Consider the following 23215-nt stretch of genomic DNA (forward strand, 5'->3'; position numbering starts at 1 on the left):
TTTAAGTTTACTTATTTATTTTGAAGGAGAGAGCACAAGCAGGTAGGGACAGAGAGAAGAGGAGAGAGAGAGAGAGAGAGAGAGAGAGAGAGAGAGAGAGAGAGAGAGAATTACAAGCGGGCTCCGAGATCAAGACCTGAGCCTAAGTCAGATGCTTAACTGACTTAGCCACCCAGGCGCCCCTATTTTTTTTTTAATAATCTCTACACCCAATGTGGCTAGAACTCACACCCCCAAGATCAAGAGTCGCATGCTCTTCCGACTGAGCCAGCCCTAAAAAACTTGCATTTTTGCACTCGATATTTTCTCATCATGATCCAGCCACCTTGTTGTCTTTCATTCATCTGCTACTGTCGTATAATTATTCCGCATTTCTTTCTCTCCTGTCAATGGTATTTGAGCATTTTCAGTTTGGCGATACCATGAACAATGTTTCTACTACCATTCTTATATATGCCTCCTGACATATGTGTGCAATTCTTGTGGCTGTATCCTAGGAATGGATTTGCTGGGTCCTGGGATGCACCGACGTTCAGCTGGACACAATGTGATTCGCTTTCAGAGCTCCAAATGAGGACACAACGTGCCATGTCCTCCAGGGTGAGAGCGTGGGTGGACAAGATGTGGTGGGAGGAGTTGCCCTGGGTGGTTTCCGGTGGAAGTGAACACCTCTGTGTGCACGTGGCAGGGCACCTCTGGAATGAGATGATGGTGCCCTGAGAGGTGAGACAGGAAAGGAAACTCCCCAGTTGCTGTGGGAATCATCTTCCACAGAGTGTTCCATCCCGGCTGGACCAAGGGAGGGCTTGGAACCCAAACAGGGCAGCCGAAGGGCTCTCTCCTAGTTGGCAGTGTCTCCATCTGGGGCTGGGAGGCTGTGTAGCTGGTACATCTGGAGGGAAGAGACCAAGGAAGTGCTGAATTCCTCCCATTTACCAATCCTGACCCCAAAGATCTCTCTCCATATCCTTGATCTCACTTTGCATCCATTATCTTTTTTAATCCGCCCAGTGAGAGGTATTGTTATCTCCACAGATGAGGCTTAAAGAAGGGAAGTGCCTTGCCCAAAGTCACATGGGTTTCCCCACTGCCTGTACAAATATTTTCCCTTCCCTAGCCTCAGTTTCCTCATCTGTAGAATGAGAATGAGAACACTAGACCCACCTCACAGACTACTGGGAGGATTAAATAATACTATGCAAGCCCGAGTCCTGGAGATGCTTCTTGAAAGTCACTCGTAAAAAATTTTTTTTAATATTTAAAAAAGGGGCGCCTGGGTGGCTCAGTCGGTTGAGCCTGCGACTTCGGCTCAGGTTATCATCTCGTGGTTCATGGGTTGGAGCCCCGCGTCGGGCTCTGTGCTGACAGCCGGCTCAGAGCCTGGACCCTGTCTTCAGATTCTATGTCTCCCTCTCTCTCTGACCCTCCCCTGCTCGCACTGTCTCTGTCTCTCAAAAATAAATTAAAAACATTTAAAAAATTAAAAAAAAGAAAGTCACTTGTTTACTGGTGCTATTGCTATCATTAAATTGTTTCTAAGGGGAGCAGGAACCCGGGATACTCTGAGCGCTGACTTCTCATCACCCAGTGAAGTTGCCTTTTGCAGAGACTCCATGGGATGCGGTAATCACGGCCCATTTGGGTCACCTCTGCTGCTCTGCCACGTGTCTTTCAGGACTGCACAGCCCAGCCCCCTCCCCCACCCTGCTCCGAGGCCCCAGAGTAGAAGTAGTTGTCTTCCCTACAGGTTCCCCCAAATAGAAGTGAACTGACCAGCGAGCAGATGCCGCACCCCTCCTGCGCTACCTCAGGGCGAAGGAAGAAATTGGAGCCCAGCAGTTCATTGGATCTGCTGAGCACGTAGTATGTGCCAGGTCCTGCGCTGGGCACCAGGAGCACTGGGAAACAAGCCAGCCTCTGTCCTCAAGTCAGAAAAGGAGGAGCCAGAAGACAAGAAGACTGTGCTGAGTACTATGCTAACGAAGTACAGAGACCTATTCTATAGAACAGAAAACCAGACAGGCCTGGGGACCGGGAAGGCATCCCAGGAGATGTGACCTTTGAGCTGGGCCTTTAAGAACTGGCAAGCGTTGGCCAAGTGGTCAGAGACTCCTAGGACTACCGGCCCGGTTAACAGGAGAGGAGACTGAGCCTCACTGACGGTCCCCCCTACCCGTCTCCCTTAGCGGGACCAGGCTGAGTACCGGCCTCGGAGCCCGTAAGCCTCGCGCCCAAGCCAGGCCGCCGGTGTCCGCCCCGCGCTCAGGGCGGGGCCTCGGCTCAGGTGCGCGGCGGCGGCGGCGCTTCGCGGAGGCAGGAAGTGTGTCCCCAGCGGCGGCCCGTGCAGCGCTCCCGCGAGACGCTCACCTGAGCTCCAGGTGAGCCGCGAGGGGGGCGGGGGAAGGGGCCGGCCGGAGGCGGCTCACCTGGCGGGACAGGTAAGCCCCGCGCGGGCCCGTGGGGGCGCGAACCAGGGTGGCGCGGGAGTGGAGAGACCCCCCCCCCCCGAGGCTACACCTGGACGGGGGAGGGTCCCGGGGCCGGTTCCTCGGGCACCACCCTCCCACTTCCGGGGTGCGCGGGCCGGGCCCGGGAGCGGCCTGAGCGGGCGTCTAGGGCTGGGCGGCCAAAGTGGGGGTGGGGGGTGCCGCGGTCGCCCTCAGGGCTGAGCTGGCTGGGGGCGGGAGCCTTTGCTCGCCGGGGGAGGGGTGGCAGTGTCGGCCTGGGGGAGGGGGGCGTGCACACCCGGAGGAACGGTGTCAGGGCGGGAGAGGGGCTGCGTCTGCCCGCGGGCAGAGGGCCCTTGCAGGCGGAGAGCGTGGAGCTCGCCCCGAGAGCACCGCTGGGGCAGAGGCTGTGGGAATCGAAGGGGGCAGTGCGGAGGGCTGGTTCTCCCTTCCCTCGGGACTACTTGCCTCCGGATTCCGGATTCGTGGGCTGAGCCTTTGGGGCAGGAAATAGAAGGTGCGGGGATGCTGGACCGGGTGCGAGAACCGAAGGCTGTTTCCCGGGCAGGGTTGGGGTGCCCTTCTTGGCTGGGCGTGCAAGACTAGGCTGGGTACGGGGATGCGGCCTGTCTTGGGGCCTTGGGAGGAGAGGGGTGGTACAGAGACAGACCCCTGTATGTGTGTCTGTGATCTCAGGAACTAGGGGAGGAAGAGCACCAATGAGAAGTTTGGGAAGGGCGGGCCCCCGCAGTGACTTGGGGCGCCCAGCGACCGAGCCCCTCCCACGTGCCAGGCACCACGCTAAGAAACCCACACGAAATAACATGTACACCTCACGGTGGCTCAGGAAGATACTCATCTCTCCCCTAATTAAAGATGAGAAAACAGAGGCCAAGAGTCTTGTCCCAGGAACAGTAGGAGCAGGGGCTCCTCCCCTCACTAAACCAAATGATCAGTGTTCTTAGGGTTTTGGATATGAGGGGCGAGCAGCGAGGGGAAGATACAGCCTGAGGAAATGGGCTGAGTTGGACCTCAGGAGGGTTCTAGACCTGGACCGGGACGGGGTTGGGGGGAGAGGCTGATACAAGCCCTTGTCCTTACCCTACGTCTTGCTCCCCCCGACCTCCATCTCACCCACATTCCAGGTGTCCAAACTACATGGGCTCCAGAGTCTGGTAGACCACAATACAAATCCTGTTCCATCCCTTTCCAACTGGGTGTCTCTGGACAAGTCACTTCTGAGCTTCAGCTTCCTGATCTGTAAAGTGGAGATGTAACACTTACAGAGCAATTGAGTGTTAGGCAAAGTGAAAGCTCTCTTGGGCTGGAGCCTGTTTCTGGCCCATTCACTACTGTTTCCCCAGCGTTTAGCTGGGCACATGCTAGGTGCTCAATGAATATTTGGTAGGATGAATTTATTATTTTTTTATTTTTATTTTTTAATGTGTGTTTATTTTTTGAGAGAGTATGTGAGTGTGACCAGGGAAGGGGCAGAAAGAGAGGGGGACAGAGGATCTGTGGCAGGCTCCTTGCTGACAGCAGAGAGCCCAATGTGGAGCTTAAAATGGAACTGTGAGATCATGACCTGAGTCAAGGTCAGAAGCTTAACTGACTGAGCCACCCAGGTGCCCCTGGTAGGTGAATTTAATGAATAGTAGCAAATCCTAAAGCCTTGGAGGTAGAGGAGTGACCCAGACCATCGTCAGTAACCCCTTGAAGTTTTTACATACCCCAGAGCTCAGTGTGGTTCTAACAGTGTAGACGCACCCATCCTCCTCATCCAAGACCTGAGCCTGGAAGACTCAGGGCTCCCTATATGGTCCCTCCATGGGTATAGGCTTGTCCATGGAGCTGGCAGCTGGCCATTTTGCCCCTTTCCTCCCAAGTAACAGAGAGACTGAGGTACTGGGTAAGACTCTGGGCCAGGCTGCTTTGGTAAAAGTAGATGTGTGGCTTGTCTAACTTATTTAGCCTATCTGGACCTCTAGGTGTATAGTATAGTACATAATAATAATAATACCAACAAATAGGGTTGTAAAAATTGCTTTAATACATTTACAGTACATAGAACACTGTAAGCCATCAGTAACTAATTCACTAGAATGCAGATTCCTGACTGAGGTTAGGGAATTTTATCTGTTTTATCCACTGAAATTTAGAACAATGGCCTTCAGTAGACCTTCACTAAGTATTTGTTGAGTGACTGAATGAATCCATACCCCCACCCCCCACATTGCTCAAACCAAGGCAGAGGTTTTTAACTACTTGCCTGTCTGGGTTGTGAGGGTGTTTCAAGTCACCTATTACAATTTCTGTCTCTACATCCTTGGGAGAGGGGATTTTATCCCCCATTCCCAAGACTGCTACTACCCCTACTCTGGTCAGCCTAGAGCCTAACGTCCTTTTTCTTTCTACCCCATGGTCCTGATTCTACTCTAAGGTCACACAGAATGTGTCAGTCCCCTGAAACACTTAGTGTATCTGACCCTGTTTTGACATTGATGCAGAAAGGAGTCAGACACAGTCCCTGCCCCTTGGGGTCATATAGGCTTATCTTTAAACAATGGGTTCAAGGTGACCCAGCTGACAGAGCCCAGCAGAAAGCTGTGGGGAAATGGGCTCCCATCTGACTTGGGGATCTGAAGGGTCCCTGGAGAAGGAGTGCTGAATGGGGCCGGGGGAGTGGATTGAATAATTGCAAGAATAAAGAACTCCTTCATCCTCTTACCTAGCCATCATGGCTTTCTCTCTTGAGACACATGCACCTTGGATTTTCTTGGGAACCTTCTGAGATTAGATTGCAGACATCATACTCCTTTACCCCTCAGTGCTTCCATGTGTATTTTCTAAGAGCATTATCTCATATAACCATAGTAATCAACTTCAGGAAATTTAACATTGGCATAATACTATTAAATAATATACAGTCTAGGGGTGCCTGGGTGGCTCAGTTGGTTAAGTGGCCAACTACAGCTCTGGTCATGATCTCACAGTCTGTGAGATGAGCTTCACATCAGGCTCTGTGCTGACAGCTCAGAGCCTGGAGCCTGCTTCAGATTCTGTTTCTCCTTCTCTGACCCTCTCCCACTTGCACTCTGTCTCTCTGTCTGTCTCTCTCTCAAAAATAAACATTAAATAATATACAGTTTACTTTTAAATTTTACCACTTATCCACATTATCCAGTTTCCAATTTTTCCTCTTGATCTGGGATCCAATTCAGGATCACACCTTGCATTTAGTTGTCATGTCCCTTAAGATGGGCTTCTCTGATGCTTCCTCATGATTATGTTCAGGTTATGCTTTTTTGGCAGAAATACTTCTTAAGTGATGTCATATCTTTGGTAGTGCAGAGTATCAGGAGGCACATGATGCCAGATCATCCCATTATTGGTGATGTTAACTTTGATCATTTGATTAAAGTGGTGTCTGCCAGGTTTCTCCAGATTTTTAAAATTCTCCCTGGGTGCAGCAAGTAGAAAGGAATAGAAGTGGCCAGAATGGGAGCCTTGACAGTACCTGGGTGACCAATGATCATGGCCCCGCTCAGAGAGGTGGCATCTATTTGTCCAAAGCACATTGTCTGTTTGATATGCTGATGCTCAGTCCCAAATTCCTCACATACCACCAGTTCTAAAACCTCACTGCCATTAAATCAGGGAGAAAAAGATAAAGGGTCAATGTTGCAGAAAATCCAGGTTATTGCTTGTCAAAGCCCTACATATGATCAAGAACCTTCCCCAAAATATCACTACATCATGTTCCCTAACTCCCTGAGGCATAGTTATTCACCCATAATGCCTCATATGTCCTACATAGTCCATCTTTTAAGCATCTGTTTTCCCTACAAAACCATGATGAATCACAAGAACAGGGTCTGCAGTTTATTCATCTTTGGTTTCACAGTGCTTTAACATAGGTCCAACCTCAGTATTTGCGAAATGAATGAAGTTTTTGCTCTGAGCTTGCTACCAACCAAGTCAGAAGGGAAAGAAGGTATATTTTGTGGCTTTCTTGTCTAATCAAAGGAAGCAAAAGAGTGCTTAGTGTTAAATATTGCTAGGCGAGCAAATCTGAGCCAGACTGAAATATTGACATGGGGACTGTTACATTTCCATGTCTGACTTGAAGAAGAGGGGAAAGGGAAGGTAGTAATGGTCAGGTTCTGGAGCAGGTCATGTGGAAAGGCATTCATTGAGTCGCCTCAGAGACTCTGTGCTGGTTAAACTTAACCAACAGTGGGAATAAACTGGGGGAGACCATTCCCCAGAAAGTTGTATCTCAGGAGATTTTTCTTTTTCTGTGGTAAAATACACATAAAATTTACCTCTTTCTTTTTTTAATTTTTTTAAACATTTCTATTTCTTATTGAGAGACAGAGCATGAGCATGAGGGGGAGACACAGAATCTGAAGGAGGCTCTAGGCTCTGAGCTGTCAGCACAGAGCCCAACGCAGGGCTTGAACCCACAAACCACGAGACCCTGACCTGAGCCAAAGTCAGATGCTTAACCAACTGAGCCCCACAGACGCCCCAAATTTACCTTTTTAAAAAAGTTTATTTTTGAGAGAGAGCGAGCACGAGCGAGCACACACATGTATGCATGCGCATGGAGGAAGAGCAGAGAGAGAGGGAGACAAAGGACCCAAAGTGGGCTCTGCACTGACAGCAGAGAGCCCAACACAGGGCTCGAATTGACAAGCCATGAGATCATGACCAGAGCTGAAGTCACACACTTAACAGACTTAGCCACCCAGGCGCCCCTAAAATTTACCATTTAATTATACAATTCTGTGGCATTAAACACATTCACATTGTTGTGTAACCATCACTACCACCTACCTCCCAAAGTGGAACTCTACCCATTAAACACTAACTTCCCCTTTTCCCCTGCCTCCAGCCCCTGGCAGCCACCATTTTATTTTCTGTGTCTAAGAATTCGACTATTCTAGATATTTCATGTAAGTGGGACCAGATAATATCTGTCCTTTGTGTCAGGTTTATCTCACTTATCTCAAAGCTCCTCTATGTTGTAGCCTGTATCAATTTTACTCCCTTTTAGGGCTGAATAGTATTCCATTGTACATATACATCGCATTTTGCTTACTCATTCATCTGTCAGTGGACCTTTGGGTTGTTTCCACCTTTTGCCTATTGCAAATAATGCTGTGTGTACACTGGAATACAAATAGCCGTTTAAGTCCCTGTTTTTAGTCCTTTTGGGTGGATACCTAGAACTGGAATTGCTGAATCATATGACAGTTCTGTGCTGGATTTTTGAGCTGCTGCCACACTGTTTTCCACAGCAGCCGCGCCATTCTTCAAGCGTTCTCACCTCACATCTTCAATGTTTGTCATCCTCTGGTTTTTCAATAGTAGCCATCCCAATGGGCATGATGTCCCAGGAGATTTTGACATGTAGGTTCTAGACCAGAGTCGGAACTTCCCTTTGGGGCGGGAGGGACTCTAGGTGAGGGCTCATGGGCATAACTGTATCCTTGATCCTGACTCCTCCTTGGCCTCTCAACAGGTGCCTGACAGCAACAAATCATGCAATGAGCCATGCCCCGCCCCGGACACCCCCGCCCATCATCTGGGCCCCCACGCTTGGGACCCTGGGAACGGCCAGCGGAGCTATGCCTGGAGGCTTTTGATGAGCCATCCCAACCCCCACCAAGCCGCCGCACCCGCAGGCCAGACCCCAAGGACCCTGGCCACCATGGGCCTGAGAGCCTTACCTTCATTTCCGGCTCTGCTGAGGCTGCTGCTGAGCCCCCAGCCTGTTGCCTTCTCTGGCGGCCCTGGGTGTGGGACTGGTGCCGGGCTGCCTTCTGCTTCCGCAGATGCCGGAATTGCCTCCAGCGTTATGGAGCCTGCATGCGGAGCTGCAGCTCCTGCTTGTCCACTGGGGACTCCCCTGAGAGGGTTGCTGACACCAACTGGTCCAAAGAACACAATGGAGTGCCCCCCAGTCCTGACCGTGCACCTCCTGGCCAGCGGGATGGCCAACGGCTCAAGTCAACCATGGGTAGCAGTTTCAGCTACCCTGACGTCAAGCTCAAAGGCATCCCTGTATATCCCTACCGCAGCGCCACCTCCCCAGCCCCGGATGCGGACTCCTGCTGCAAGGAGCCACTGGCCGAGCCCCCACCCATGCGGCATAGCCTGCCTAGCACCCTTGCCAGCAGCCCCCGTGGCTCTGAAGAGTACTACTCCTTCCATGAGTCAGACCTGGATCTGCCCGAGATAGGAAGCGGCTCCATGTCCAGCCGAGAGATTGATGTGCTTATCTTCAAGAAGCTGACCGAGCTGTTCAGTGTACACCAGATCGACGAGCTGGCCAAGTGCACATCAGACACTGTGTTCCTAGAGAAGACCAGTAAAATCTCGGACCTTATCAGCAGCATCACCCAGGACTACCACCTGGATGAGCAGGATGCCGAGGGTCGCCTGGTTCGCGGTATCATCCGCATCAGCACCCGCAAAAGCCGCACCCGCCCGCAGACCACAGAGGGGCGCTCCACACGGGGTGCTGCCCCTGCTGCTGCTGCTGCCCCTGACAGTGGCCATGAGACCATGGTGGGCTCAGGGCTCAGCCAGGATGGTAGGTGGGGCTCCACATGGCTAAGGGGCAGCGTGGAGGCGGCTCTGACCAAGGGAGGGCTGCCCTGGGGCCTGGGGCCACTGTGGGTCCACCCCTCAGCCAGTCACTGCTCTCCTTTCTCCTTTTCCTCCCGTTTCTGTTCCCTAAGAGGCTCCTGCTGTCCCCTGCTACCATGTGCCAGAGTAGTTTGCAGGCTTAGCCTGGTTAAGAGGACCCAGGAACCCATTATGAATTTGGACCTTTGCCCTGACCTAACCAAAACCCATACCCACCCACCACTGCACAAATGCGCGCACACCCACACACACTGCTTGTGACTTCATTTTAAACATAGTTTCTCTGACCCAGCTGAGAGGTAGGTGACCCCTCCTTCTAGGGCTGGGAGCCAAAGGGGGAGGTAGGGTTAAAAGGATATGATAATGACCACTGCCCCCTCCTGTTCCCTCCCTAGAACTCACAGTCCAGATCTCCCAGGAGACCACTGCAGATGCCATCGCCAGGAAGCTGAGGCCTTACGGAACCCCAGGTTTGGTCCTGACCTGACTAATGCAGAGAGGAGACTGCCCTACAGCCCTCCACCCCCAGCCCAAGCTTCCTCCTAGGGTGGGTGGGCATAGGATCAGAAAGGGATGAGAAGCCCAAGCAGTCAGACCCTGCAACCTGGCTTAAAGGGTTCACTTGGGAGGTATTCAGGGTGCTGTCCCAGAACCAACAAGGTCCAGAAGCTGCGTCTAAGCCCATGTTACTGGGGAAGACAGTGAAGGGTGGGGGTGGGGGGCATCCACTGGTGCCGAAAAGGCACCCTGTGTGCTTTGTACTACTGTTTTCTTGGTCTTCACCAGCCACCCAGAGGAAGGTCATTACCCATTCGCAGACAGCAAGGCTGGGGCTCAGAGAGGTCAAGAAGCTGAATGGGTCACCCAGCCAGGATCAGACTGACCCATACTCAAGTCCCACTCTGTTCCTTCTCAGCAGATGGGACCTGGAGGAGCTCCTTCCCCGCTCTGAACCTGTTTCTTCTTCCCCTCTCAGGATACCCAGCCAGCCACGACTCCTCCTTCCAGGGCACAGACACAGATTCATCAGGGGCACCGCTACTCCAGGTGTACTGCTAACCCAACTAGGCCCAGTGGCTGCAGCCCCTTCTAGGAGTGTAGCCCACTGCATTAAGAGGGGAAGCAGGACCCCCTGTGGAGGAAGTGGCTGCCCTGGCTCCTCCTGCCTCAGCTGACTGGTTCCTGGACCACGTGCATTTCACTGGGCCACTGTGCCCACATCGCCCTGGACTCCCTGCTGGCCTGACCCCTGCCTGGGCCTGCTCCTTCCTGCCCCTGGTCTTCAGGCAGCCTCGGTCACAGAAAGCAAAGACTTAGGAATTACCGTCTGGGATTGAATCCCAGCTCTACCCCTTAACATATACCCCGTAACCAAACATGCAAACTTCCCCCTCCCCAGGATGGAGGGAGAGGGTGACAGCTCAAAGCAGCTTATTTTAATGGATTGGGTTAGGGAGCAGGCAGGGCCTGTCTGGAATTCTGTGGGCCGTGCCCACTCCACATTACGCTCTATTAGTTCTTGGCTGATGATGTTCTGGATGCTAACATGACCACAGTTCCAAGTACAAAGGTAACAGAAGATGGCCTGGTCATCTCAGCAGATACTTTCCTTTCTGTTCAATCTGCTTGACTGCTGCACAGAACACAACACAGGACAGGGTGCTCAACTTGCCTCAGTGCTGTGGGGCAGTCATAAGGCTAAAATGATAGCAAGAATGTCCACCTGTCAGGTTTCCCCAATAAAGAAGCAGTTTCTGTACCTAAGAAAGGCCTACAAGTGCTTTCTGTCATTGTTGAGAGGTGCTAGGCAGGCCTACCCTCCTCTGCCCCAGTTCACTACAGGTGGGCTGCTTCTGGCCATCCCTGTGGTTTACCCAGATTCCCGAGGATAGTCAGCTCCAACTAGCAGTTCAGCTCCCTCCACCTCTCCCTGGTTCTGACAGCACTGTGCTCCACTGGGATCTTCTGGACCTTCCCAACAACCCTGGAATGGGGTCATTCTTTCATGGACCAGGAGGCTGGCACTCAGAGGGTTCAAGGAACTTGGCCACATGGCTAGTAACTGTGGCTCTCAACCTGGAAGCTGGCCTCTTGGCAGTTTTGTCCCAAAGTTAGCAAGCTGACCCGCTTGGGGCAGAAGTAGGGTCCCCTTGTTTGGACATCAGAGCCCAACTGGGTCCAGAAGGATCCTACTTAGCTGCTCCTCACACAGAGGAGTGTCTTGTTAGCCCTCTCTCAGCAGTGAGGAGAAAAGGCCCACCAGCCCATTCCTGACTGGACAAGTTAGGCGTCCAGGAGACACCTGACCCCCATAGCATCTTCTTATCCCCACAGGAACCTTATGGCAAGTGACAACTAGACAAACTATTCAGCTATCAGACATGCAAGATGGAAATGGTCCCCTTGGGGGCTGTGACCACAAGGCCCCAGTACCAGTGACAAAACTGTCCCCTTTCCTTCAGCTCTATTTCATCCAGGCCAAGGCCTCTCCAAGATTGAGAATGTCCACAGTGAGAAGCTTAGAGATGAAAATGGAATCAAGTCCAATGGGTCCTAAATTCTGAGTCATGGGCCCCTTTAAGAATCTGACATATATTCTGGTCCCTGTATCCAGAAAAACTCACCTTTGCTCAGTCACACATAGACTAAAAGCCTGGTTTTAATTCTCCCTTTAAGTAATGAGAAACAGCCCCAGAGAAGTGTAAGGACTTGTTCTAGGTCCCATGGCAGAATCTGGGCTGGAAGCCAAGTCCCTAGCACCAGCAATAAGAGGCCTGTCCCCCAGGAAAAGGCCAGAGGAAAGAGAAGACAGGTGGACTAAATAGTTTTAATGTGTAACAGCAGGCCAATTGGGGAAGATAAGACACCCCCACAAGGCCCCAGCCCTTCTCCCATGATGCCCTGGGACCAGTATGTCTGGGCCACTCCTGTATCTGTCCCAGCTCTGAGGCCCCCAAGTCCCAGGGAAGGGTAAGAAAAGGTGGATGGCTGGGGACTCAGCCCCAAGAGTTCAGGGTGGCAAATACAGGCTAGTTGAATTTGGCCTTGGAAAAATCCATCTCCGGATGTTGATCCATGAACCTGGAGAGGAAAAGTAGGAAGAAGGTAAAACAGGCCGTCCTCCTGAAAAGTTAGCCCCTTTCTCCCAGCCTCCCACATCAGGTCTAATTTCTTTAGAACTCTGAGCAACTTGGAGCCAAGCCAGGTAAGCAGTAGAGCCTCAGGGTTTTCCTGCAGATGGCAATGACCGCTTGTGTTATCCCTTCCTACCCTGAGGTGGCCTTGCCCTCAAGATGACCTCAGAAAGTGATTAGAGTAGGCAAGCTGAGGCTGTAAATCCATAAACCTGGCTGGCTCATCCTGGAAGGGGCAGAGCAGCCCTTGTGTCCTGCTCAGTGACCCACTCACTGCTGTCACCCAGGCCTAAGCTCGATGCCCACCTCCCCCCCCTTCCCCCAAGCCTCCATCTCTGCATTGCTCACTTCTTCAGAATCTCCTGCTTCTTCTGCTCATCCGAGGTGGGCAGCCCCATAGACTTCTGCCTCTGGTCATACATCATCTTTTCCACCATGCTGCGGGTCTCACTGTCCAGGTCTGACAGCTGATGGCAGGGAGTCACAAAGATGGGTGAAACTCTGGGGCCACCTAGGCCCTCACCTCCCAGCTGAGGCCCAACACAACCAGCCAAGGCTCACCTTGGAGTTCTCAGGGTTGATCTTCTTGGTGTTGATCTCAGGATCAGTGGATACCAAGCGGCTCCACCACTCCATCTTGTTGATCTGCAAGGAAGGAAACCACCGGGGGATGGGAGGCAGCACACTCTATACCCTAGAAACCACCCCCCAACCCTTCCAAAACCCAACTCTCTCCTATCCACATCCTGCACCTGGGACCCACAAACCTGTGCAGGGTCCTAGGGTACAGATGGGCAAGACCTCTGCCCTCCCCAGTGGCTGGGGAAACAAATGGAGACAGTTACAAGTCAGCATCATCGGGGCAAAAATAAAGTGCAGGAGGAGCTATTCATCCAGGGTAGAGGAAAAGAAGGAAGAGAGAAGGAAGAGTGGCACTGGGGCTGGGCCTGAGGGACACATGGTACACCAGATGAAAAAACAAGAAAGACATTCCAGTTGGGAGAAGCTAGTGCGAGGGCATGGAGAGGTGAAAGACAGGTAGGCTGGGACAGCCCTTATGCGCCATGGGAAGCTTTCCTTTGACCCATGGCACTTTGCAGACCCCATGTTTACTGGTGTCTGTGTCCCATCTCTCTGAGGCAAGGAGGTGAGACTTTCTGAGGGCAATTTTCTATGTTCATTGCTCTCTCACCAGCACTTAAAACAGTGTCTGGCACATAGTAGGTACTCAGGTATTTGCTGAATTGAATGCATGTACAAACCTAATGTAAAAGAAGATGCTTTGGTACCAAAGGCTCAATCGTGACTCCATCCCTACCTAGAAGTAGGAGCCTGGGCAAATGAGCTGCCTTCTCTGATTCTAAAATGGGAATTTTGGACCTAAACATAAAAATTTTTTTAATTAATAAAGGGGAGGGGGCACCTGGATAGCTCAGTTGGTTGAGCATCTGACTTTGGCTCATGATCTCACGGCTCGTGAGTTTGAGCCCCATGTCAGACTCTGTGCAGACAGCTCAGAGCCTGGATCCTGCTTCAGATTCTGTCTCTGTCTCTCTCTGCCCTTCCCCATTCACACTCTCCCTCAAATATAAACAAAAAAACACTTTTTTTTAAAAATAAAAAATGGGAAGGACCTACATTAAAAGTCCTGTGCAGATACAGGAAGTATGTCCACTAGACGCCCAGCATAGTCCCTGAGAGAATGAGCAGACACCCTCCCTCCTTTTTCCATCAAGACGCAGACCAGGAAGCCAGGCCGTTCACACCTTCTCCAGATGCACTGTCACCACCTTGCCGTCTTCAATGAGCCACGAGCTCTCCTCCACCTTCACTTCATTGTAGAGCTCCCCATCAATGATCGCCGGTTGCCCCTTGAGCCCCACCCGGAGGTGCCGCCGCTGGATGTCCACCACCACATCCTTCCCCTTCAGCCGGAAGCTCACACGGAAGGGCAACGCCAGCTGCACAGGGCAGGGGAAGTCAGCGGGAGCCCCAGGCTGGTCCCCTACCCTCCTAACCCGAACCCCGGCCACTCACGTCCAGCTCTGACAAGGTCTGGGTCCAGCGATAATTTGGCAGGTCGGCCCCATTGCCAAGGTTGGGCTTCAGTTTCCCTTTGTCTTTCTCATCTTCTTCCTCCTCGTCCTCCTCAGCCTCCTGCTCACAGGTGGGGTGCTCAGCTACTTACCTGACAGACAGACTGAACCCCGCTGAGCCAGGCCCAGGGCCTGCACTGGGCATACGGCCACAAAAAACCAGACCTGGTCCCTCCAGGGCCCCTTGGGAGCCAGAGATACAAAATGGCTCTGATCTCTGAGACAAGCAGCATACCATATGACAAAGAATACTGTTCGTGAACAGTGACAGTCAGAAATGAACCCATGGAACCTAGCTGGGATCCAAGCCAGGGGACTTGGAAAGAAAGCCGAACACAATACAGAAGGTCACAAGGTGGCTGTGGACAGGGTTGTTCTAAAATAAAACCAGGCTGCCAAATGATCAGTTTTCTTTTTCTGTGTCTGTAGGGTTGAGACCCCTACTGTCAGACCAGAAACTCAGAAATGACAAATGAATGCCCCAAGGGTTGTTCAGGAAGCTGGACTTGAGTCAGAGGGAGGAGCTCCTAGGGGCACATCCCCCAGATTTATCATCACAAAGGGCCAGCCTGGGCGCACAGACCCCAGCCCACCCAAATGATGCCTGTCCAAGCACCACATGCTCTCGCTCTTAGGCTTTCTCACCAAGGCTTTCAGGCCAGTAGATTTTTGTTTTTGATTTTGTTTTTAACTGAATCCTGTGGTCTAATGTCTAGGAATGGGATCTTGAAGGATGGGAAGGACCCTCAAAGCTGAGGAAAAGGGCATTCCAGAGACAAAGGGAAAGGCTAGGAAATCCCTGGAAGTTTCCAAGCCCATGACTAGTCTCAGGCATCCCCAGTCCAACTCACCTGCTTCCCTGGGGAGCCAACGCTGCCATTCTTGAGCTGGGCCTCTTGATTCTCTGCATCCTTTTTCTGTGGTGAAGGGCACAGCAGTTGGCAAGAGCATCCTCTCTGCCAGTGCTGATGGGGTGCGGGGAGCCCACACTTACCTGGTCAATCTCCAGCTGCAGCCTCTCTGCCTCCTCATCTGTCAGCTCCTTGATCTGGGGCCCAGAATTCTCGGACTTGGCCTCCTTGGCCAGCCTGGCTGCCCGCTCGGCCTTCTCCCGCCGCTCAGTCTCCTGCCGAGCTCTCTTCTCCCGCCGGGCCTTCTGTGCCAGCTGATTGTGGTGGTTGAAGGTCTGTGTGATGAGCTGGGGAAGGGACAGAAGGCGATGAGGCACTGGGACTGGGGCCAGTATCCCAAGGCCTGGAGGCCAGTCCCCGCTCTATCTGCTGGGTGCCCAGGCATGGCACCGCACTCAGAACCCAAGCTCCTCATCTATACAACAGGGATGACACCGTACACACCTATCTCAGAACTCGAAGGAATAGCTGCAAAGTACCTGGCACGACAAAGTTACTTAAAAACACACAGTCGAGTGACTAAGAACACGACAGTGAAGCCAGGCTGAATTCTAACCCAGGTGGTCACACACTAGCTACCGTATTTCTTAACCTGTTAAGAGCTTCAGACTACTCACCTGTGAGGATGCATCCCTACCCCTCACTGGGTTTTGGTGCAGACCCAGCGGTAAGTGCTCAGAGAGACCTTCCCTACAGAGCAGAGCTGTTGGGAACAGAACCCCAGCCTCTGCCCAAGAGGCCTCTCCCGCGCTCACAGGCCTGCACTGACCTGCTTCCCTGACTGATCGCCTCCCTGTGTGCACCTGTCTCCAGGACAGCAGCAACTCAGCACCACACCCAGAATCGCCACATGAGCAGGAAGCCAGAGAGAGCTTTCTTGAGGGAAAAGTCTAGACTCTTCCACTCCTCAGCCTGCAAGCTATCAACATCAAATCCTTCCTCTCCCACTGTGCGTTCCCAGAACGCTTCCAACCCACATCCTGCTCTAGCTGGCCTCCCTGCTGCCCGAGAGCTACCACAATACCACTGCCACTGTCACCAGCTGGCTGTGTGGCCTCAGACAAGTGAATGACTTTGACGCTTTCTAAGCCCCAATTTTCTCACCTGTCTTGAGAATCAAATACGACAAATGCTTACCAAGAGGCTGGCATGGTCCTTGCCACATACAGTGTTAGCTTAGCTTCCCAACACCCCTCAGTCCTGCTCCAGACCTACTGAACCAGACGTTGTGGGGTGGAGCTCAGCAGCCTGTATTTCTAACAAGCCCTCCTGCCCAATTCTCAAGCAGACCCGAGAGTCACACCTAGACTGGAGTTCCCAGACTACTCCTTCTACCTGTGTGACCCTGAGGTCATCACTCTGTGCTCCTATTTCATTATCACCAAAAGCAATCTTGCATAAGCTGTTCTTTGCCTGAAATGTCCTTGTCCCTACCCCCGGGTCACCTAGCAATCTCCTGTTCATCCTCCAGGACCAGCTCCAGTATTTCTTCACCTTCAGCAGGCCCAGGGACATACCCGACTCAGGAAACCCTCCTGTATCAGTCCACACATCTGGAAGAGGCCTCACGGGCACTCCACACATGATCAGCGGTCAATGTACCATCTTCCAAACATCTCTGAACTAGAGCTGGATGGAAGGAGGGGTCTGCAAGAGCTGAGAGGTCTAGGTGGGGCTCAGGGTTACGAGCCACCCATGGGCTCCTAGACCCAGGTTCTGCCAAATGCCCCGTGGCTTCTCGTTTAATGTCGATTCCTCTGGCTACTCCCAAACGCCCAAGCTCACGCCACACTGCAGTAGTTCCACACTCTATAAGGCTAAAGGGCACCAAAAGCATCCCCCCAACCAAATGGGTTAACAAAACAAGGTGTGTGTGAAAGAGAAGGGAGTCACCTGAAGGCCATCCTGCTGTCAATAGAATCGGTCATGAGACAATTACGCCAGCGAAGGCAGTTCCACCACAGGGCCTTGGTCCCAAATCCCTAATCAGGAAGACCTTGAACTCAAGCCACTGGCCAACCAGTGACCAAGGGGAGGCGGGAGCAGGGCCCTCCCCTCTCCCAGCTCCAGTGAATCACGTTACATCCCATTCGTGTTCCTTCGTAGCTCCTGGAGGTTAGGTGAGGGCAGAGCTGAACCACCAGGCACAGTCAAGGCCAGACACAGCAGCCTCTGACCCCTCCTCCCAGTCTCCTCCCACCAGCTTTACCCAGGCCCTACCCCAGGCAGAGACCCCTGGGGGTGTGTAGCCTACTCTGGGGTGCCAACCAACAGGCTTCAGAGAGTCATGCACCTGTCACTGGACACATCTTTGGGAACCACAGCCCAGCAGGGTAGGGAAGGATGAGGAGAGCTGGGCTAGTTCTCGAAGACAGGCCCCAGGAGCACCTGGGTGGCTCAGTGGGCTGAGCATCCAGACTCTTTGATTTCAGCTCATAATCTCGGTCGTGGGATCAGGCTCCAAGAGAGGCTCCACACTGAATGTGGAGCCTGCTTGGGATTTCCACTCCCTCTCTCTGCCCCTTCACAGCTGACACACATGTGTGCACACACATGCACGAGCACTCTCTCTCTCAAAATATAAACATAAAAAAAAAAAAAAAAACGGGAGGGGAGGACAACAGGCCCCAGACTGTTAAGTGGGCATGCCTGAACACAGGCTTTCCCTGACCCAGGCTGGGTGACGGAGGAGTAAAGAGTGGTTCCCACCGGCCTGGCGAGAAAAGACACTGAGAGGGAGGTGATATTTACCATTTACTCCAAAACATCTGAAGGAGAAAACATATTCCTGTTCTAGAACTTCATATAAATGAAATCATTCACGAAGCGCTTTGTGTGTCTTCCTTTGAAAAGCTGAACAATATCTCATCAGATCCACCATATGTATATACGACACTATTCATCCAACAGATGCTTGGATTGCTGTGACTTTTTGGTTCTCGTGCATCGTGCTGCTATGAACAAGGGCGTACAGATCTCTCGAGACCCTGCTTTCAATTCTTTTGGGTTTGTACCCAGAGGTGGGACTGCTTCAGCCCCAAGAGGTTCAAAAAAGGACTACGAACTTGTATCCTCAAATGCCAGTAACTGCATCTACATTACCTCTTTTTATCCTCACAACAGCCCTATGAGATAAGGCTTAGACCCCCTTACAGCTACGAAAGATGAGGCTCAGAGAAAAAGCGATTCACCCAATGCCACAGTGGTCAGTCAGGAAGCGGAGCGGGAGACTGGCTTCCAACTCAGGTCTGCCCGATTCCAGAGCCCATGCTCCTAACCGGTGCACTTGAAAATGATGTACCTGGTGTGAAAATGATGTATACAGTAGGCACTCAACACATAGGAGTTACTGTGTTACAAATGGAAACCAAGTGGGAAGGCTGGACAGGTTTCTGCCTGCCTGAGAGTCTGACCAATCTCCTGGGGAAGAGCTGAATCTGAGCGAACACAGAGCCAAGGAGCATGACAAGGCCTGGGAGGGGCCGGCAGACGTGGCAGCCACCATCACCCCCATACACGTAAGACACCACTTCTTTATATTATTCACTGCTCTCCCTTCTTCCAGCTCTCTCTTAGTCACCCTTCAGACCTCAAGCACCACTCCCTCAGTCTTCCCTGAGCCCCAAACCTAGGTCAGTCCCCATTTAATGCTCCCAGGGTTTCTGCCCAAACACTCTTCTTCATTTATTAAGGGGTGGGGGGCAGCGTGCTACACTGTGAGATCCATGAAAACAAAGACCATGTCAGTATTCACCGCTGTAATCCCAAAGGGTCTGGCATAATACCCACCAGAGACAGAGTTCAACAGTCACTGAATGACTAAATGAATGCTATCATAAGGCAGAGAAACAGGAGCTGCTGGCCCACAGAGAACAGGAGGTGCTAGCACTGATACAGAAAGAGTTATTTGCGCCAGAAGGGGTCCTACAAGTCAACAGGCCCACCTTCTTCCATATTGCAGACATATAGACTGCAAGGACCAGAGAGAACTGTGTGGGAAATCAACCAAGCCACACGGCTGGGCTGAGACTAAAGGACTCCCACTCCCAAGCCAGTGTGTCTATGACAGAGCAGCCTCAGATCACCAAGACACAGAACAGCACATTCTGGCTTGTCAGACCCCTGCCGCCACGGGAAGCAGTTTGCAAAATGTCTCCTCCTCGTTACTATGTCTTTTAAAGTGAAAACAAGTATCAAGGTCCTAAAAACCACGTCCAGAGAGTTAACATTTTCATGACTTATCAATCTTCAAAAACATAATTACAACCTAAGGTATCAGAAGGAAGTTCAAGGTCTCAGAGACTGAACCACAAAAATGCAATGCCCAAATGCATGACCTTTGGGTCACCGTGTCTGGGAAGACTGAGATTGGGTGGCATTAAGTTTTCCTGTATTTATATTCTAAGCTCAATTTCTAGCATCTGCCTACTCTCACCACCTGCTAGGTAATTAGACAAAACCACCTCGATGGAAAAGGAATCAAGCAGCGTATGGCCAGGGGCGGAAGGCAGTTTTACAACAGACTCTGGATCCAACCCTGGCTCTCTCACAACTTAGCTCAAGATTTGGACAAAGTGCCAAACACCCCTTGAGACAATTTCTTCATTTGCAAAATGGGAATAATAACACCTGCCCTTCTCAAACTGCTAAATGATCACGGGAAATAGATGTAGATAAAGCACCTGGCAAGGAGAGGGGCTTCAATACTTGACAGCTTGCTTCCCTTCCCCGACTCTTTGTCCTTGGCATCTTACTTCTGCTGAAGGACATTATGATGCCAAGAGATGATCAGAGGAGTTTTCTTCCGAAGAAAGAGGGCTTCCCAAGGGACAGCAGGCCCCAACACTCACCTTCTCTGCCATCCCCTCTTCTCCTCCAACGAAAAAGTCTGTTTTGCGTCGAAGGAAGCTGAAGAACGTATTCACAAGCTGAAAGACAGAAGGAGACCGCAGCTATGGAGATGCAATAATGGAAGCCCCTTAACTGCACAGAAATCGGTTTCTAGTCCAGGAGGGAACTTGGGACTTGCCTGTTTCACCCAAACCTCTCATCCAAGGGGATAGCCTCCCCAACAGGCCGTACCTTAGTCACTTCCACCAGGAAGCCCAACTTAACCTTATTTAGAATGCCTGAAAGGCAAAGTTCTCATGTCTACATGTACATGGGTTTCATGTTCCTTGAGGCTCTAGAAGCAGCCTAAGGATATAGAACATTTCTCTGCATCCAGGGCTTGAAACACCTAGGCCCGACTTTCCTCTCCAGATAGCAGAAAGTCCATCCAGACTGGCACTGGCTGAGTTACGAGGGCAGAGATGGAAGGAGGTGAGCAAATGAAGCCACTTCAAAGGTTAAAACCAACAAACTCTGGCTGGTATACCGGAGTATCCAAATGGTTAAGAACATGAGTTTGAGGATCAGACTGATATATATTAGCTCTCAGCCTGGGAAAGTTTCTTAACTCTAAAATAGAAACAGCACCAGGACCTATTTCTAGGGACCCTGCAAGGATCCAATGAGATAGTGGAAGTGAGGGCCCTTAGTAGCACCTGGCCCAGAGCAAGAAACCTCCTGTACAAAGCCATGGCTTTTTTCTTTTTTAATGTTTATTTGCCGAAGCAGGCTCCAGGCTGAGCTGTCAGCACAGAGCCTACAGAACAAGAGACCTCCTGCCAGGATGAACTCCTCTCACATGGTACCAAGAACTAAGGCTTATTCTGTCTATATCCCCAAAGGCTGGCACCAGATCTGGCTCAGTGCATATGCTCAGTAAAACTTTTGCTGAATGAAAAGATCTAATGGTGACCAAGAATCAGCACAAACAAGCCCTTCCGTGTGCCCCAAAGTTCAGGCATCAGACTTAGAACCACTCGTAGCTTCATGGTTTGAATTTCTACTTCTAGACACTTTTCTGATTCACTCAAAAATGAACTTGTTCTTAAATCTAATTTGGTGTCAACAATTCAGAAGGATGAGGAAGTGAACCTTTTCACACTTGCACATTGGTAACTCTCTTCCCACCTCAAAAGGCTTAGGAGTCGTTGGTCTCAACAGGAACCTGGGTAAAAGAATGGGCCTAGAAAGCGCAAAGAAAATTTGTTCCCAGTGAGACACAGAATCAACAATGGACTGTGGAAAGCATGCTGGCCCCAAGGAGTCTGAGGCTGTCTAGTCAGGAATTTGTTGGATGATTTGGGGCAAGTTCCTTTGTTTTCTTTACGGAATGAGAGCTCTGGTATTGATCTTGATAAGCTTTCTACTTCTGACTTTCCACGTTTTGGGCCCAAAAACCCAATTCCAGAATCTTTATCAGTCAGTCCTCATTGTTCATACACTATATGTTATTGGACAGTCACTATGCTGAATTTGCTTTTGAAAAGTTTTTCTTAAGCTCCATCAGGGCAACCAACTGAGCAAGGACCAACTTCTGCTCACATCTATATACCCAGGACCAGTCTGGTGAGTGTCTGGCACACATCAATCATTCGAGAAATATCTGAATGAACAAACCCAATTACTGAGAATTCTTTACTGTCCTTCACTTCAAGACACTCTCCAACAAAGATTCAGAAAATAAAGGACTTGTAGTTCTATCTCAAAGACAAAGGAACTGAGGCTTGGAGACGTGGAAAGGTCCCTTGTAGGCAGGTGCTGGAAAGAAATTCTGAACCCAGGCCTCCGACTTCCATTCACAGCCTAAGAGGACCACGTGCTAACATCACCCCGCTCCGCCTCCACCCCCACCCCCATTCGTCAGCTCGAACCAGGTCTAGGTAGATGCAAATCCCAACGTATAGAATGCTTCATCCTAAGAAATGCTCTTCGGGGGCGGCCATCTGAGGAGAAACGAGGCAGGAAGCATGTGTGAGACTGGGGGGAAAGATTAAGGGGGGTGGGCAGTGCGGTTTTCCAGGGCCGCGTTCGGAGACGCCGGAGTTGCTAAGACGCGAACTACTGAACGGGGCCTCAAGCCTAGGGCAGAAACGAAGGGGCCCAGAAGTGCAACGGGGAAGCCCAGACCGGAAGCTGGGGCGCGGTGCGAACGTAGGCGGACCCCAGGAACCCGCAAGGCCCAAAGGTGAATGTCGGCCCCGGAAGACAGAAGTGGAGTGAGCGTGGCTGGGGCCGCGCGGGTGGGCGAGCGCCTCCGAACCAGGCCAGGCCGACGCCGCGCGAGCCGTTACCTCCTGCACGCCGCCCTCGTGCTGCTGCGCCATGGCCAGCAACATGCCGTCGAACCGCTCCTCCTCCTGCTCTCCGCCCATCGCGCCTGCCCCTAACCACACTCCCAGCTCCCAGCTCCGCACTCGCTGCCCGCGCTATCCCTGCTCCTTCGGGTCGCGTCCGGCCCAACGACTCCAGTCGTCCGCCTTCCGCAGCGGAGCCGGAAACACGCACGCGCCGCACCGCCCAGGCCCGCCTTCTCGCTCTCTCTCTTCCCGCCTCCTTCCCGGCCCGCGACCACTGACCGCGCGGCAAACAGCCCGCTTCACCGACCATTGGTCGACATGCTGAGCCAATCGCCGAGCGCGTCCGGGAAGCAGTGGGCGGAGCCAAGGGTCCCCGAGTTTGGCGTGAGTTGCTATGGTCACCAGATGCTTTGGAGCCTTCCAGAAAACCCCTAACTACAATCCGGGGAGGGTGGAAGTTATAAAGCGGCAAACTCTGTGCATCCGCCCTGAGAGTGACTTCCTGGCTTGTAGAACGGTGGAACTAAAAGTGTCCGTAGCCGCCTCTTCCAATCCTTCGATGAGGCTCTGGAGGTCCAGAAAAGACAAGACTAGCCAGCCCAAAGGACAGCCTATCTGCGTCATCATCACACACTTGCCAGGACCAGTTTCTTGGATTACAAACTGTACAGCGGCACGAGCCTTGGTCGTGGAAGGGCTCCGTGGCTGGGTTAATGCTCTTCTGATGCAGTCCTGAAATTCTTAGTTTTTGAACAAGAGACATGTTTTACACTGGGCCCCGCA

General features: G+C 51.9%; 2 protein-coding genes across 2 annotated transcripts; one reads left to right on the plus strand and one right to left on the minus strand.

Annotated features, from left to right (window-relative positions):
- The first annotated feature begins 2393 nt into the window (after window positions 1-2393).
- KDF1 (keratinocyte differentiation factor 1) lies at window positions 2394-10868 on the plus strand. Its single transcript, XM_029947678.1, has 4 exons — window positions 2394-2438; window positions 7975-9048; window positions 9500-9574; window positions 10081-10868. The coding sequence occupies exons 2-4, from the start codon at window positions 8007-8009 to the stop codon at window positions 10161-10163; spliced, it is 1200 nt and encodes a 399-aa protein (XP_029803538.1). The 5' UTR covers window positions 2394-2438; window positions 7975-8006; the 3' UTR covers window positions 10164-10868.
- A 1043-nt stretch (window positions 10869-11911) lies between these two features.
- On the minus strand, window positions 11912-22635 carry NUDC (nuclear distribution C, dynein complex regulator). Its single transcript, XM_029947679.1, has 9 exons — window positions 22427-22635; window positions 20096-20173; window positions 15329-15532; window positions 15186-15251; window positions 14276-14395; window positions 14005-14199; window positions 12800-12883; window positions 12587-12705; window positions 11912-12185 (listed from the first exon to the last, which is right to left on the minus strand). The coding sequence occupies exons 1-9, from the start codon at window positions 22505-22507 to the stop codon at window positions 12134-12136; spliced, it is 999 nt and encodes a 332-aa protein (XP_029803539.1). The 5' UTR covers window positions 22508-22635; the 3' UTR covers window positions 11912-12133.
- Window positions 22636-23215: the final 580 nt, after the last annotated feature.

Source organism: Suricata suricatta, chromosome 8, assembly GCF_006229205.1.
Source record: "Suricata suricatta isolate VVHF042 chromosome 8, meerkat_22Aug2017_6uvM2_HiC, whole genome shotgun sequence".
NCBI classification, from domain to species: Eukaryota; Metazoa; Chordata; class Mammalia; order Carnivora; family Herpestidae; genus Suricata; species Suricata suricatta.

What these genes read in the sequence shown, in the direction of transcription:
- KDF1 (XM_029947678.1), top strand. Translation starts at nt 8,007, where the DNA reads ATGCCCCGCCCCGGACACCCCCGCCCATCATCTGGGCCCCCACGCTTG. An exon ending in CTCAGGGCTCAGCCAGGATG is followed by an intron (nt 9,049 to 9,499) that starts GTAGGTGGGGCT and finishes TTCCCTCCCTAG; the next exon opens with AACTCACAGTCCAGATCTCC. An exon ending in GAGGCCTTACGGAACCCCAG is followed by an intron (nt 9,575 to 10,080) that starts GTTTGGTCCTGA and finishes TTCCCCTCTCAG; the next exon opens with GATACCCAGCCAGCCACGAC.
- NUDC (XM_029947679.1), bottom strand. Translation starts at nt 22,507, where the DNA reads ATGGGCGGAGAGCAGGAGGAGGAGCGGTTCGACGGCATGTTGCTGGCC. An exon ending in TGCAGCTGGAGATTGACCAG is followed by an intron (nt 15,252 to 15,328) that starts GTAAGTGTGGGC and finishes CCTTCACCACAG; the next exon opens with AAAAAGGATGCAGAGAATCA. An exon ending in AGACCTTGTCAGAGCTGGAC is followed by an intron (nt 14,200 to 14,275) that starts GTGAGTGGCCGG and finishes TGCCCTGTGCAG; the next exon opens with CTGGCGTTGCCCTTCCGTGT.